The sequence below is a fragment of the Anabrus simplex genome, chromosome 2 (assembly GCF_040414725.1).
Source record: "Anabrus simplex isolate iqAnaSimp1 chromosome 2, ASM4041472v1, whole genome shotgun sequence".
NCBI lineage: Eukaryota > Metazoa > Arthropoda > Insecta > Orthoptera > Tettigoniidae > Anabrus > Anabrus simplex.
Window position 1 is genome coordinate 292877528 of NC_090266.1, and position 15833 is coordinate 292893360.

The 15833-nt window shown below is 38.9% G+C and overlaps 1 protein-coding gene across 3 annotated transcripts in view; it reads left to right on the plus strand.

The window, feature by feature from the left end:
- Window positions 1–7129: 7129 nt before the first annotated feature.
- The window catches only part of LOC136862786 (uncharacterized), a 156299-nt gene continuing 147595 nt past the window's right edge, over window positions 7130–15833 (plus strand). For all 3 annotated transcript variants that reach the window (XM_067139042.2, XM_067139043.2, XM_067139044.2), the window contains exon 1: window positions 7130–8876. In XM_067139042.2, coding sequence (XP_066995143.2) covers window positions 7520–8876 — 1357 coding nt within the window. In that variant the 5' untranslated portion in view covers window positions 7130–7519. The remainder of the gene's footprint in view (window positions 8877–15833) is intronic.

Sequence of the window (15833 nt, forward strand, 5' to 3'; positions counted from 1 at the left end):
ATTGACAGCCGATATACATCACAGGGATTACCACAGGGATCGATACTAAGTGGAATTTTGTTTGCTCTTTATATGAAATATCTAGAATCTATTGTGACACCGCATGCTCGAATTCTAGCCTTTGCGGATAACTGTGTCATTTATTGTTCCCACCCAAACATTGACAATTGTAGAGCCACAATATCTCATGTTTTGAGTTTAGTTTTTCGATGGTTAACGACCCACGGACTTTCTCTTTCCTTATCTAAGTATGCAGCGATGATTTTTACTAATAAACGAACCTTTTGATAGGAGTCCTATTACTTTTGATATTTATAGCATCCCCTTTGTCCCACAACACTTATATTTAGGCGTATATATAGACCAAAGACTTACATGGCAACCCCAAATACAGTATTTAATTAGGAAATCTGATCGCTACATCACCATATTACGAACGGTAACGAAACGTACGTGGGGAGCTGATCCCTTGTCAGCATTACAATTATATCGTGCAACCATCCGTTCCACACTTGATTATAGTGCACATATTATCGATTTAGTCTCTAAACACAGTTTATTAGCCTTGGATCGTTTACAATTTTCTGCATTACGTATCAGCGTGGGTGCCCTCCGAACAACACCTACTAACGCTTTATTAATGGAAACTACAGAAGAACCGCTGCACATTCGAAGGATAAAAATTTCGAACAAATTTCTACTTAAACATATTAGCAGATCGAACTCCCTTATAGTCCCTAAATTAAAATTATTATATGAATAATATCAACAGCGTCCTCCACCTAATCATCAGTACCCCGCCATATATATGGCATATGCTGAAATGCACCATATTGCTGAGATTATATTACGAACACCACGCTTAAATATGTACTCATATAGCTACGATATTCAAACATTCCGTCCATCAATTATCATTGTACCTTCTGATTCTTCGAATCAAACAATGCATGCATCTAACCTCACACCATACGCTCATAAGAAATTTAAAAGTTTAATTACTTCACCAGATTATCACATTTTTACCGATGGGTCAAAGTCGTGTACTGGAGTTGGAGCAGCATTTTTTGATCCACAAACACAAACTAGCTTTAAATATCCGTTGCCTAATAATTTAACTATATTTACAGCAGAATTATATGCCATATACCAAGCTCTATTATATGTCCAACATTTGCATTCCAGAAAAATAAATATATTTAGCGATTCTCAAAGTGTGCTACAAGCTCTACAATCTTTCTCCCACAGTCAAAATACATATGTCTACGAAGTTTAACATCTCCTTTATCAACTCGAAACATCTGGCTTTGTTATAACGTTATTATGGATTAAAGGACATAGTCAGCACGTAGGCAACGATATGGCCGATGTAGCAGCCAAAGAGGCTAGTGCAGATACCACGAACTTATTACAAATCAAAATTTCGGTCTCTGATTTCCTTCCATCTATTAAACACGAATTTCAACACGCATGGTACACACAATGGCGTATATCAGCTGTACGAAAGGCCAATATTATTACCAAATTCAACCAAATATTCCCACACTCCCGTGGTTTGCAAACGGTAAGTACACACGACGCCACATCCCTAATATAATTAGATTACGCTTTAATCATTCATTAACCCCTGTATACTTATCTCGATTTCACATTACGAATGACCCAACTTGTTCCTGTGGAGAACCTTATGGCGACAGCGATCATTTATTTTTCCAATGCCCCCAATATGCACACTACCAGGCAATTTAGTGCAGAAATTAATTTAAGTACACGTACCTTTACCTACACGACTTTCAGTCTTGCTGTCTCAACCTTCACATATTATCATTGCTATTTTAAACGAGTACCTTGATAACACTCATATCAAATAGTAATTACGCTCTAGATTTTCAGTTGTTTTTTCCGACATGTTTGCGAAGTGGCATTTCTATACGTTCCTGGTGAGTGTATCTCGCCCCAAGAGTTTTACTTCGTCCCAATCTTGTACAGTGTATTTCGTTTATGCTGCTAAAGATCCATAGGATATCTGTGTATTCGAACAGTGCAAAAAGTGCAATACTTTCATGGATCTACACATAAAAGACACAATAGTACCTTTTTCAGTTTACCTAACTAATGCCCGGTTTCTGGAACGTGAGATATCGAACCTATAGCGGTATCGAATGGTTAACTTGTGTTTTGGTGTTGCACGAACGTAAGATACAGCTATCGGTTCGACAAATCGCTTGCTAACTTATGCCCGGTTTCTGGAACGTGAGATATCGAACCTATAGCGGTATCGAATGGTTAACTTGTGTTTTGGTGTTGCACGAACGTAAGATACAGCTATCGGTTCGACAAATCGCTTGCTAACTTAGAGGGCCCTGAGCAGGAGATATCTATTTGTTAACTTGGTGGGCGCGTGCGCAGTACTTCAGTATAGGCAGCTAAGCTTGTGTTTGATAAAATTTTCTATGGCTTTCTCATCTTCTTCCGACGAAGAAATTGTAGAAATGGTCAACATTCTAGAACGACCACGATTATATCATCGACGGCCTAATATTCTAATGAAGTATACAGTAGTGAAAACGAATTCAAAGACAGATTGAGGCTAAACAAATATACTGCCATAGGTTTGGTAGAGGTTACAGGCGACAATTTGCGTCCTGTGACTAATAATTTTCCATTGTCCCCTGTTGATCAATTATTAATTAGGATACCCTTTAAGATTCAGTACTACTGAGTCTTATCATATTTGTATCGGTGACTGCATTCGTGCCCATAAAAGCACCGGTACCAGTAACTGAGTATAACAGATAATTACACAGTTATCGTAGTAGGCCTACTGCAGGCCTACTTGCATTGGCAGTGAGCATATACTTTTATCGTGGGGTTGTTTTTAATTAACGATATTACATTACATGGAACTAACAAGTTATATAATTATGTTAATTTTTTTGCTAGGGGCTTTACGTCGCACCGACACAGATAGGTCTTATGGCGACGATGGGATAGGAAAGGCCTACGAGTTGGAAGGAAGCGGCCGTGACCTTAATTAAGGTACAGCCTGGAGTGAAAATAGGAAACGACGGAAAACTATCTTCAGGGCTGCCGACAGTGAGATTCGAACCTACTATCTCCCGGATGCAAGCTCACAGCCGCGTGCCTCTACGCGCACAATTATGTTAATTACCCGATATATATCGTTATACTGTGATCAAACAATGTTCATATTTTGTAATAGCAGGGAAGAAATACGGTATACGTATAAGGCTCAGTGCAAACTGGATTGTGCGTGACATGTGCCACTCGTGTGCATATTTCATTAGAAATCCTCAAACAATGTCAAATTCTCCTGAGAGCCCTTAAACACCACGAAACTGACACCCACGTCTGCAAGAGCTAGTATAATACTCATTTCTTGCTGCGTGGCAAAGAGAGGATAATAGGAGCTGCACAGAAAGCTCAAATGCGATGCATTACTTGTGCGCATGCGCCTGGCAATCTAGGGAACACACCTAATGCACAAAAACAAAGCAGTACGAGGGGTGGCATCTAGTGTGTATTTATGAAACTTGATCAATGAGCCAATAGTTGACAGTTCGATAAGTTAGCTGCTGTTTCGCTGTGCAACGCAGCGAAGATTTATCGAGTCGGCAGCTGTAACAAAGCAATAGCTATCGGAAAGATATCTCACCATTCCAGAAACCGGGCATAAGTGTATTTGTGTCTAAAACGGTAATCAATGATGTAAATGTGTGTTGATGTGATACAAGTGAAATATTACGTTGGACTTGTGACTGGGAAATAATATATTGAATCCCAAATAAATATCTTCAAGACAAGACTAGTGTAGGCAGTATAAGCAACCATCGGATGCAGATCGTCAGTTGATGCCTTGCAGTGAACCAGTTCGGTTGTCTTGCTTAGTGTGTCCGGTTGGAGTGTTACATACGGGCGAGTGTGGTGTAGTGTGAGTGCCATACTGCCGTGTGAGTGAAATGGCAGAGTTCAGTGGGGGTAATGAATCACCCGATCCATTAAAGTTACCGGTTGAACGTGAAGTAGTCATTCGTATGGATGAAGATGATTCATTACTTCTTTCTGCGTTGCAGAATAGTGATTATTGTCAAAATACGGACGCGTCGACTAACCCACCCAATTCGGATTCTACTTCGTCTGTTATCATCGAAAAATATTCTACTACTCATTATGGACCCTATATTGTGTTTGTGGAGTCTATTAATTCGCAAAACCTCAGTCATTTGCACCCAATGGCCTTGGGGCGCAAATTTCATGACACTAATCTTCCTGTTGCAAGCTGTACTAGATGACGACACAACTCTACTTCCCCTTTCTCCGGAATATTCCACGAACAATCAGACCATGTCACACCGCTATCACACTAGGTCGTGCACGAAGGCAGTTCTCCAAGGCAACGCGGATTAAACATTTGCCAGATAAGGTAAGTCAAGGCCACGCAATCTCGTATACAAATATCTTCCCGCTATCTATTTAGAATTCGGAGCTTTTTACTTTTATCATATGTCATATTTTAATACATTACGATCTCCTGCTGGTTACAGATCGCGAGGCAAGCTGCCCGAATCAGATCGCCATTTTATATAACAGAAGCCACCACAGGGTTTTAGCAAGTTAAACGACTAACACAATTTCTTTTATCACATTCCGAAGAGCAATTCTCGGAAGTTAAACAGTCAAAACGGCCTTTTAACCACAAGAATATCACTCAAGGAAGTTATTAAATATAAACAATAAATACCTGAAGACTGGTGCATATGACATAAACTTTCATTCAAGCACAAGTGTTTTTGAATAAGTACCTTACCACAGACACTTTAGAATATTTTAAAGTATGTTTATTAAAAACAAAGTGTTTAACATCACCACAGACGCGAATTTTAATTAAGTTATTATTTTCTCACAAATGCCTGAAGATTATTACAAACGCGAACCTTTTATTCACGCCACCTAATGTTATCAAAAAGAATTTTACCATAGACGCTTTTAAATATTTTGAATATGTTTTTCATCATTTAAGTTTTTAAACACAATTGTAAACGATACTGTTATTTAAGTATCATTCACATAAATCTCCTTACCTCCAACCCCCCCCCCCATCTTCCATTTCATTTAAAGCATCTAGAACAATAGTTTTTGGATTCCCATGGGATATAGTTTTAAGATCCAATGTGCTTGCTTTTAAATGTTATCATCTAAGATTTTTTATATACAGCTGAAGATGACCACTAAGTGGTCGAAACATGTACTGTGTTTGTTAATGTATTTTTAAGTTTGCCAAAGGCAAAAGAAATAAAGTATCAATTAGGTGGCTTTTTAGATTAATTTGTTGACTAATCTTCCTGTTAAGTCTATCATGCGTAAGGGGCGGAACCGCATTCAACTTGAATTTTCCTCTGCAGTACAGGCAAATGAGTTCTTAACTAATCCTCTGCTTAATACTTTAAAAATTTAAAGGCATTCATACCCAGTTCTAACATTATGCGTGTGGGAATTATTCGTAATGTTGACAAATCAATCACGGAAGAGGAGATTCTCAAAAACTTAAAATCTTCAGTACCAGTCAAATCAGTTAAACGTCTCAATCGAAGTGTAGTACAACAAGATAAAACGGACTATTTACCTACAGGTTCTGTCAAAGTAACATTTCGAGGACAGGCATTGCCTCCACATGTGTCACTCTATAGTGTGTATATGGAGGTGGATCCGTTTATTTTTCTTCCTATACTTTGCCGTAAATGTCATAGATATGGTCATCGAGATAAAAATTGCAGGGAAAATACTAATAGATGTGGTCGATGTTCTCTGAATCATGCAACTGCAGACTGTCAAGAAAATTTTCTCAAATGTGTTCATTCTAGTGGGCCCTATTTGACTGGTTCTGATTCATGCCCCGAACAACAGCATCAAATCAAGATCAAAAAACTTATGAGCACTGAAAACATCTCTTTTCATGACGCCATGTCTAAACTTCACCCTCCCAGTTACTTTCCAGATCGGAACCCGCAACAATTTCCCCCTTTAACACAACCTGTAACTTCTATGACTCCTACGCTTCCAAGAAAGCAAAAATTTACCCAAATTATTACTCATAACCCTCGCCCGGTACCTGCACCCGGATATGATCACGCTGGTTACTTAAATCTTATTCGTACACCCCCGGCACCAGATTCCCAACCCCTTTCAGAGGTCTCTACTCCCCATGTCACGGTCTCATCGGTACCTGCCACTTCCAGTAACCAATCAGTGCCAGGCAATGTATCCCAGCCCCCGTCAGTAAATAATATCCAACGGCAACGCCTACATTTACAACGGGACATTAGTAGTAAACTTTCCCAATTACTCCAGTTATTGGGTGATAATCAACAGGTATCTCATGTTCTTCACATGTTACAAGATAGTGTACATTCTATGTTCTCGTTCTATGATGACAGGGGCAACTTATATCCTAAAGAGGATTCTTCTGAATCTGGAAGCATCTCCAGTTCCCAACCTCGTCAGTTTACTCCAGACGAGATTGTTAAGAAAAAACAAGAAGCCAAACTGAGACTGGCAAAGAAGAAAATGGCTGTTTCCGTGGCAGCTGATAAACCTGCCGTAAATCAGAGGACAAAATAACCTGTTAAACCTTTGTCCATTAAAAGTATGACATGAACTGAAGGTTTGCTGTATATTTGCTGGATGTTATGTGTCTTATTCAGTGCTACGCATGTTTATTTCTTTCTATCTTTTTTGCTAATTTCATACGAACATTGTCTGAGCGACAAATTTTAAATACGGAACGCCGACATAGTTCAAGAAGAAGAAGAACCTGGCTTACTAACCTCTACATGAAGTTTAGGCATTGTTTGAGTAATTGTTCCCGCTATATGATTTCTTCAAGTGTATATTGTGTTTACTGTCGTGTGTCTCATTTAGTGTTCCGCAAGTTCATTTATTTATATAGTTCTTGCTAACTACATAAGAATACTGACTGGGCAAAAATTATTACATAAGGAGCCCAAAAAACAGTTCAAGGAGGAGAAGAAGAAGAAGACGAAGGATGCAGATCGAGCAGGCAGTGCATAGAAGTAAACTAATATTGGTCTTCCTTGGATTAAAACTATTTCAAAGTGCGCCCGGCAAGTTCGTGAAGTAGGCAGTAGTTTATACTGTCTTATTAGATGTGATATTGAATAAATTTAATCGCTACCCGCTATTCTTACCACAATTAAAAGGGGCGTTATTTTTGTTTACGATACCAGGTTGTGAACTTGGGGACTGACATTTTTCCGTGCGCTTGTGATGTGTTGTGTAGAGGTGGATCATTATATTGCACTTGAGTGTAAATAATTATTATATTGGCATTTTGTTGTTCCGCTCCGTGTAACTTGTTATTGAAATAAGTTCTGGCTTTTGAAGAGAATAGATTGACTATTTCATAATAATATTTACGCGAAGTGATACTTTAGTGCTACATACTCTTCAGCTGGACTTTGCTTTGTAATCGTATGTCAGAATGGGTGATGATGCTGAGTTTAAGAGACCCCCAAAACCTAAGGCAACTAGATATGAAGAAGGTTCAAGTAGTAGTCGCCAGAGATTGAAACCTCGAAAAGAGGAGGAAACTGATACAGAGCAGTACAAGAACAAGCCTACCAAAAGCATTAAAAGAACATCTTTAGGTTATGATGAATTTCCTGGAAGAAGGGTGGTTACAACTGATGAGGCACACGAACGCAATTTGAAACCTGCAAAAGGACATGAAACTCAAGATGGAGATGACAGACATGGAAGATACCCTAGTCCTGTAGATGAAGAGGCAGGTGCAGGTGAAAGACTGTTTTGCAGACTACCGTTCCCGAAAGAAGATTCTAGTGAAGGATTTGAGACCATTCAAACACTGCCAACAGAGGAAGTAAGTGATACAGACACACCCGAAGAAGAAACGGTGACTGCCATACGTCCAGAACCAAATCGTGAAGGAAGTAAATATTCACCCAGAATACACCAGAGGCATAAATTAGAAGAGAGAGGTCAGCAAGGTGAAGGGGATCGGGCATCTTTCGGCAGTTATTCACAGAGGACATCAAGAACTGGTGAAGATGACCATGGTAGGAGGGTAAGTCGGAGATCAGTAGTAAGATTTCACAGACCAGATGTAATAGATGAACCTGTAAATAAGTCACCAATACATCCAAGAAGTCCAATAGCAGTGAGTAAGAAAAGAAGTCCTAGAAAGCATCAGAGATTTGAACTATTGGAAAAGGATACTGAGAAGGCCGAGGCGTCGGGCGAATTTAATAGGCGGCATCGAAGATCAAAATCTGTTGAGGATTTTAATCCTCATGTCAAACGACAACGGCAACGAAGGGCTTCTGCAGACTTCACAGATACTTTAGATGAATGTGAGAGCTTGAAAGAAGAAGTTTATTATGGAGAGGGGCATCCCTCATACCGGAGAAGTAAAGGTTCAGGGGATAGTAAAAGAAGTCCTGGCCAGGAAAGGAAATTAATGAGCACTTTTGATGAAGATTCTAGCATTTGCAGTATACAGTCACCATTAGCAGAATTTGAAGATCACACTGTGAAACGTAAGAGAAAATTAGGAGGTGATTATGAAGACCATTCTAGCGGTTTGCAACAGCGAAGGAGTAGTCCAATCAGACATCAAAAACGGAAGCAGCTTGAACAGAGAATTCCATTGAAAGAGAGGAGATCAAGCCAGAATACTTCTAAACCTGCACGAAAACATGTTGAACGTTCCCTTGTTGGGAGGCAACCTAAAACAAGTTTTATTACTTCAATTTTGGCAGATTTACATGAAGATATTCAAGAAGTGCCCCAATTTGAAGATATTACCAGTTCAGCATGGGGTAATTATTTTGTACTTCCATTTATAAATACATATTTACTTATGCATTTATGTTCTATTTTTGCACAGAAATATTTTGTTAAATTTATTTTCCATGTTTCTCTTCATCTTTCTGCAAATTCATTTTCAGACCGAGTGGGTAAAAAGTAAACTCGTAGGCCTACCCTCATCCCGAGGTGGTGCCGCTCTTTTCAGGCACACCTCCATTGGAGGTGAGCTGCATGTACCATTTTAACCATACACCAGCCCTCCTGCCAATCTTAAATTTCCGGCAGTACCGGAAATCGAACCCAGGCCTCCGAGGACAGCAGCTAATAATGTTAACTGTTATACTGTGGAGGTGGATAGACCGAGTGGGTCAGATTAGTTGTATCCTACCAGTCAAAATCAAATGCCATGTTTATTTCCAGGGTAAAACTTTCCTATAGTTGGGCCCACGAGAGTTGAAGTGTGACGTTTAGCGCCACCGGCGAGAAAAAGCTGACTAATGCTGCTCGAAAATGGTTTGTTGCTATGGCAACAATAACAGAAGCTATTGCCACATGGGTTGGGTGCTCTAAGTCGCGTTTGTGATATTATTCGGAGTAGTACTGTGTTAGTAGTTGCTGGTTTATGTAATTATTTAAGTCTTTGTTTCCTGAATATTATTTTCATTGTTAGTTCAATTTTTTTTTTTTTTTTTGTAAGATAATCAGTGGTTAGTTGTACAGTTCTATACTCTATTTAACATGTGCATTTGTTGAGGTTATTGTCAGTTTAATGAATTTGAAATCTCATATTTATCGGCAGTGATGTGTTCTGTCTTAAATGCCGGAATTATTAGCACATGCTTAGGAGTGGCATTAGACCAACTTAGCCTAGTTGATTAAATATTCAGCCAGTATGTAAGGATATATCGCAGACTGAGGTAACTATGACAACCCAGCGTAATTCGTAGTTACTGCTTTCGCTGCTCAGATGTCCGACTTCAACTCTCATGGGCCCGACTATAACTAGTTTGGAAAGGATTGATTAAGAATCCAACATGGCATGGTTCACACAAGGCTTCCAACTTACTACGAACTTAGGTCAGACTAGTGACAAGGCTATTGGCTAGTAACAAGAACATAACAGAATATGAGATAGGCTATATCTAGTTAGTGACAAGACAGTTGGTCTGGGTTGGTTAGGTCTGCCTAGTGACAAGACTTTTGGGCTGGATTGGTTAGATTCGGCTAGTGACAACGCCATTAGTCTGGATTGGATAAATCTGGCTAGTGTGTACGGTGACCAGATTTTCAAAAACAATATGGGCTATGGCACACAAATTAAATGAATCAACATTTTCTGTAAATATTCGTTATTACTTTGGCCTAGATTTTTATGTAAAATATCAAAGTGCAAAATATGTACATAAACATGTAGTAAATATCAGTGAAATGTGTAATATTCACAAAATATGTAATTAAATATGTAATAGTATCCTTGCACTAAATTTACAAAAAAATTAGTTTAGGCCTATTCCTTTTATTATGATTTATGGTTATGATATGAGACAATGAAATTGTTTTAAATACCTCCCTATTTTATGACAAAGTTATCGCTATTGCTTTGGATAATTTATATAGGCTACTGCGTTCTAATTTTCACAGTATAAGCATACATATATACATACATCTTCATTATAGACTGTTATGCATTTCAGCATTCAGTCTGCAAGCCTCTGTGAATTAAATAAATGCCACCACAATCCTCTATTTGCAACTAGTTCTGTGGCCTCATTTAGTTCTATACCTCTTATCTTTAAACCGTTAGAAACCGAGTCTAACTTTCGTCGTCTTGGTCTATTCCTCTTACCCCCCATAACAGTTCATTATTCTCCTGCGTAACCTATCCTCCTCCATTTGCCTCACAAGACGCCATCACCGAAGCTGGTTTATACGTACATCTTCATCAGTCGAGTTCATTCCTAACTTAGCCTTTATCTCCTCATTCCGAGTATCCCACTGTCACTGTTCCCACCTATTTGTACTAGCAATCATTCTCGCTGCTTTCATGTCTGTTACTTCTAACTTATTCATAAGATAACCTGAGTCAACCCAGCTTTCGCTCCCGTAAAACAAAACACAAGTTCACCATTCTGTCCCACTATAGGTTCGATATCCCATGTTACCGAAACTGGGCATAAGTAACACAAATAGTAGAGTAACTTTTTTTATTGTGATGTGCAGTGTGTCACCAAGTACTTCTCCATGTTTTTGATTGAAATGTTTTGGCGCTGATCTGATCTGATAAAATTTTCTTGTAGGCTGAGAACGACCATTCAGCATTCAAATCAATCAATCAATACTGATCTGCATTTAGGGCAGTCGCCCAGGTGGCAGATTCCCTATCTGTTGCTTTCCTAGCCTTTTCCTAAACGATTTCAAAGAAATTGGAAATTTATTGAACATCTCCCTTGGTAAGTTATTCCAATCCCTAACTCCCCTTCCTATAAATGAATATTTGCCCCAGTTTGTCCTCTTGAATTCCAACTTTATCTTCATATTGTGATCTTTCCTACTTTTATAAACGCCATTCAAACTTATTCGTCTACTAATGTCATTCCACGCCATCTCTCCGCTGACAGCTCGGAACATACCCCTTAGTCGAGCAGCTCTTCTTCTTTCTCTCAGTTCTTCCCAACCCAAACATTGCAACATTTTTGTAACGCTACTCTTTTGTCAGAAATCACCCAGAACAAATCGAGCTGCATTTCTTTGGATTTTTTCCAGTTCTTGAATCAGGTAATCCTGGTGAGGGTCCCATACGCTGGAACCATACTCTAGTTGGGGTCTTACCAGAGACTTATATGCACTCTCCTTTGCATCCTTACTACAACCCCTAAACACCCTCATAACCATGTGCAGAGATCTGTACCCTTTATTTATAATCCCATTTATGTGATTACCCCAATGAAGATCTTTCCTTATATTAACACCTAGATACTTACAATGATCCCCAAAAGGAACTTTCACCCCATCAACGCAGTAATTAAAACTGAGAGGACTTTTCCTATTTGTGAAACTCACAACCTGACTTTTAACCCTGTTTATCAACATACCATTGCCTGCTGTCCATCTCACAACATTTTCGAGATCACGTTGCAGTTGCTCACAGTCTTGTAACTTATTTATCACTCTATAGAGAATAACATCATCCGCAAAAAGCCTTACCTCCAATTCCACTCCTTCACTCATATCATTTATATATATAAGAAAATATAAAGGTCCGATGATACTGTCTTGAGGAATTCCCCTCTTAATTATTACAGGGTCAAATAAAGCTTCACCTACTCTAATTCTCTGAGATCTGTTTTCTAGAAATATAGCAACCCATTCAGTCACTCTTTTGTCTAGTCCAATAGCACTAATTTTTGCCAGTAGTCTCCCAAGATCCACCCTATCAAATGCTTTAGACAGGTCAATCGCGATACAGTCCATTTGACCTCCAGAATCCAAGATATCTGCTATATCTTGCTGGAATCCTACAAGTTGAGCTTCAGTGGAATAACCTTTCCTAAAACCGAACTGCTTTCTATCGAACCAGTTATTAATTTCACAAACATGTCTAATATAATCAGAAAGAATGCCTTCCCAAAGCTTACATACAATGCATGTCAAACTTACTGGCTTGTAATTTTCAGCTTTATGTCTATCACCCTTTCCTTTATACACAGGGGCTACTATAGCAACTCTCCGTTCATCTGGTATAGCTCCTCCGACCAAACAATAATCAAATAAGTACTTCAGATATGGTACTATATTCCAACCCATTGTCTTTAGTATATCCCCAGAAATCTGATCAATTCCAGCCACTTTTCTAGTTTTCAACTTTTGTATCTTATTGTAAATGTCATTGTTATCGTATGTAAATTTTATTACTTCTTTGGCCTTAGTCTCATCCTCTATCTCGACATTATCCTTGTAACCAACAATCTTTATATACTGCTGACTGAATACTTCTGCCTTTTGAAGATCCTCACATACACACTCCCCTTGTTCATTAATTATTCCTGGAATGTCCTCCTTGGAACCTGTTTCTGCCTTAAAATACCTATACATACCAGGAAGTCACTGGCACACATTAAAAAAAAAAACTAGTTGGGCAAAATATCTTGCATGGGCTCCAATAATGATCTTGCAAACAGATAGAGAACTTTATCCTAGATTTTGTTTCAAGACTGCATGGAGTTTGTTTGAAGCAATGACCAATGAAAGCACTAGCCATACCTGATTCTGAGAAAGGATTAGTGCTGTTGTGTGCGATTAAGGCACTCGGACCTACTGCATTTCACAGATGGTTAATTAGAAATCCCAATTGTGAAGGAATCTTAAAACCAACTTTAGGAATTAACCCCCCCCCCCCCGTGAGTGGGGGGGTGATAGAATAACATCCACAGTATCCTCTGCCTGTCGTAAGAGGTGACTAAAAGGTGCCCTTGGCTAAAACCTGGCATTTCTTCTACTTGTGCCAGGCTCATCACTTTCATCTATCCTGTCTGACCTCCCTTGGTCAACTCGTGTTCCTTTCCAACCCTGACACTATTAGAGCATTCGAGGGCTAGGGAGTCTTTCATTTTCAGACTGTTCGTGGCCCTTGACTTTCTTTGGCCAATATCTTCTTTTTTCGAAATGTCGGATCCCTTCCTTGTTTTTCTCTCTGATAAGTGTTATATAAAATTAAAGGCATAATCAAAGTACTTCAATTATTTAAAAGTAATGTTATGCACTGTAATTCAAAGTGTGGTTCACGTACCACTAGGGGTTCGTGAGGTCATCTCAAGGGGTAGGCCTATGCAAATTTATCGTAGTTTCTGTTTTCAGTGAGCAGTTCAGAAAAGAGTTGAGCCTGTTCATTTGCAATAAAATCTTGTTTTGATTTAGTGTTTTTGCCTATCACTACACAGAGTTCCCTTTCCGAACTATTATTTCTAAAAGATGTGCTAGTTTGTACCTCCCATTGACTAGGTATGTAAAAATGCTTACTTATGCTGCATTGCTCCTTCTTTACTTTTTGTTTGTTTCGAAATCAACTCATTCACTTCAATTTTTCAGTAGTAATGTATATAGTACAATAGGTAGCAATGTATATAACTTACTATAATAGTAATTGTTGCATTAATATAATTATACTTGTATACATATGTTGCTAAGCAATGAAAAACCTTGTAATTCCACTCATGAGTAAACAAGGTTTCTCTATCTGTCTTGCGAAGGCTGGCTGCGTTACCTGAGAAGGGATCAGAAGACTCCAATGGTCAAATAATTGGGCTATCATAAAGCAATGAAAATGCCAGGAACAGTTCTCCAGCCATTGCTGACCGCTCAGTTTCGGGCTTTTTCTATAAACTTTACGCCGATGGAGTTAGGAGATTTCCTTTGCCCAGTGACGATATATACACAATTATTGTTATTACTGGGGAACAGGGTGGTGTAGCTCAGCTGCTTGCCTGTCATCCTGGCGACCGTGATTTGATTCCTAGTGTTGCTGGGGGAATTTTCAGTTGAAAATCCTGAGGTGTCAGGAGGGGCATGCGACCTTAAATCCCCGACCACAACTATCTCAAGCGTCAGTGAATGCAGGGACCACAAGGAAGCGGGATAAGCTGCGGATTATGATGATGGTTAATACCGGTTTTATTTAGCATCTAGCAACAATCATCTGTCATTTCTGGTATAATCGCAGTATAGTCCTACTTCGAGGATACGAAGGTAAAACAATTGGATTTTGGGGGTACTTCAACTAAAAAGTTTGAATACAACTACTGATATACAGGATGGTTGCCTAGTTCTACTTCCTCTTCAAACAGTAATCACCACCACCTTAGAAATTGAAATATATTCTATTCAAGATGAAATTTGCCAATTTTACTATAGTCTGTAAAGTAAATGAGTGGACACAATTTTTAATTTTTTTAAATAATAGCTTAGATATGTACAAAAATGTTATATTCTTCACATAATATTTAAAAATATGTATAATTACTAAGAATGTCTGACTCGTTGACTGAACGTTCAGCGTACTGGCCTTCGGTTCAGAGGGTCCCGGGTTCGATTCCCGGCCGGGTCGGGGATTGTAACCTAAATTGGTTAATTCCAATGGCACGGGGGCTGGGTGTATGTGTTGTCTTCATCATCATTTCATCCTCATCACGATGTGCAGGTCGCCTACGGGAGTCAAATAGAAAGACCTGCACCTGGTGAGCCGAACCCGTCCTGGGATATCCCGGCACTAAAAGCCATACGACATTTCATTACATTACTATGAATATGTAAAATGAAACAGAGATATAACAGAACCACAATTTGCAGACATTTTCATTTGTTTACAAGTGAAGGAATGGAGTATGTAATTACCTAAGAATCTGGGTCCTAGTTATTTTTTTATTTTATTGCTATTTGCTTTGTCGCACTGACACATATAGGTCTTATGGTGACGATGGGACAGGAAAGGCCTAGGAATGGAAAGGAAGCGGCCGTGGCCTTAATTAAGTTACAGCTCCAGCATTTGCCTGGTGTGAAAATGGGAAACCATGGAAAACCATCTTTAGGGCTGTCGACAGTGGGGTTCAAACCCACTACCTCCTGGATGTGAGCTCACAGCTGCGCGCCCCTAACTGCACAGCCAACTCGCCCGGTGGGGCCCTAGTTACTACTGTATCATAATAGAATTTATATCAGATTTATTTCAAATAATATTTTGTTAAGATAAGCAGGTTATGGTAATATAGTGTAAATAAGTTAACTGGTTTACACTACAACTAAGATGATCATCTTTTTTTTTTTAATTCACACTGAAAGGAACATCAAAATACAGTTAACCTTTTAAAAGTGTAATCTTTGTTGTAAGAATATAATATATTCCCTTGCATTACTAACCAAGTAAATATTTTATTTTTATCACGTATAAACATGATGATATGGTAACAACAAGACCA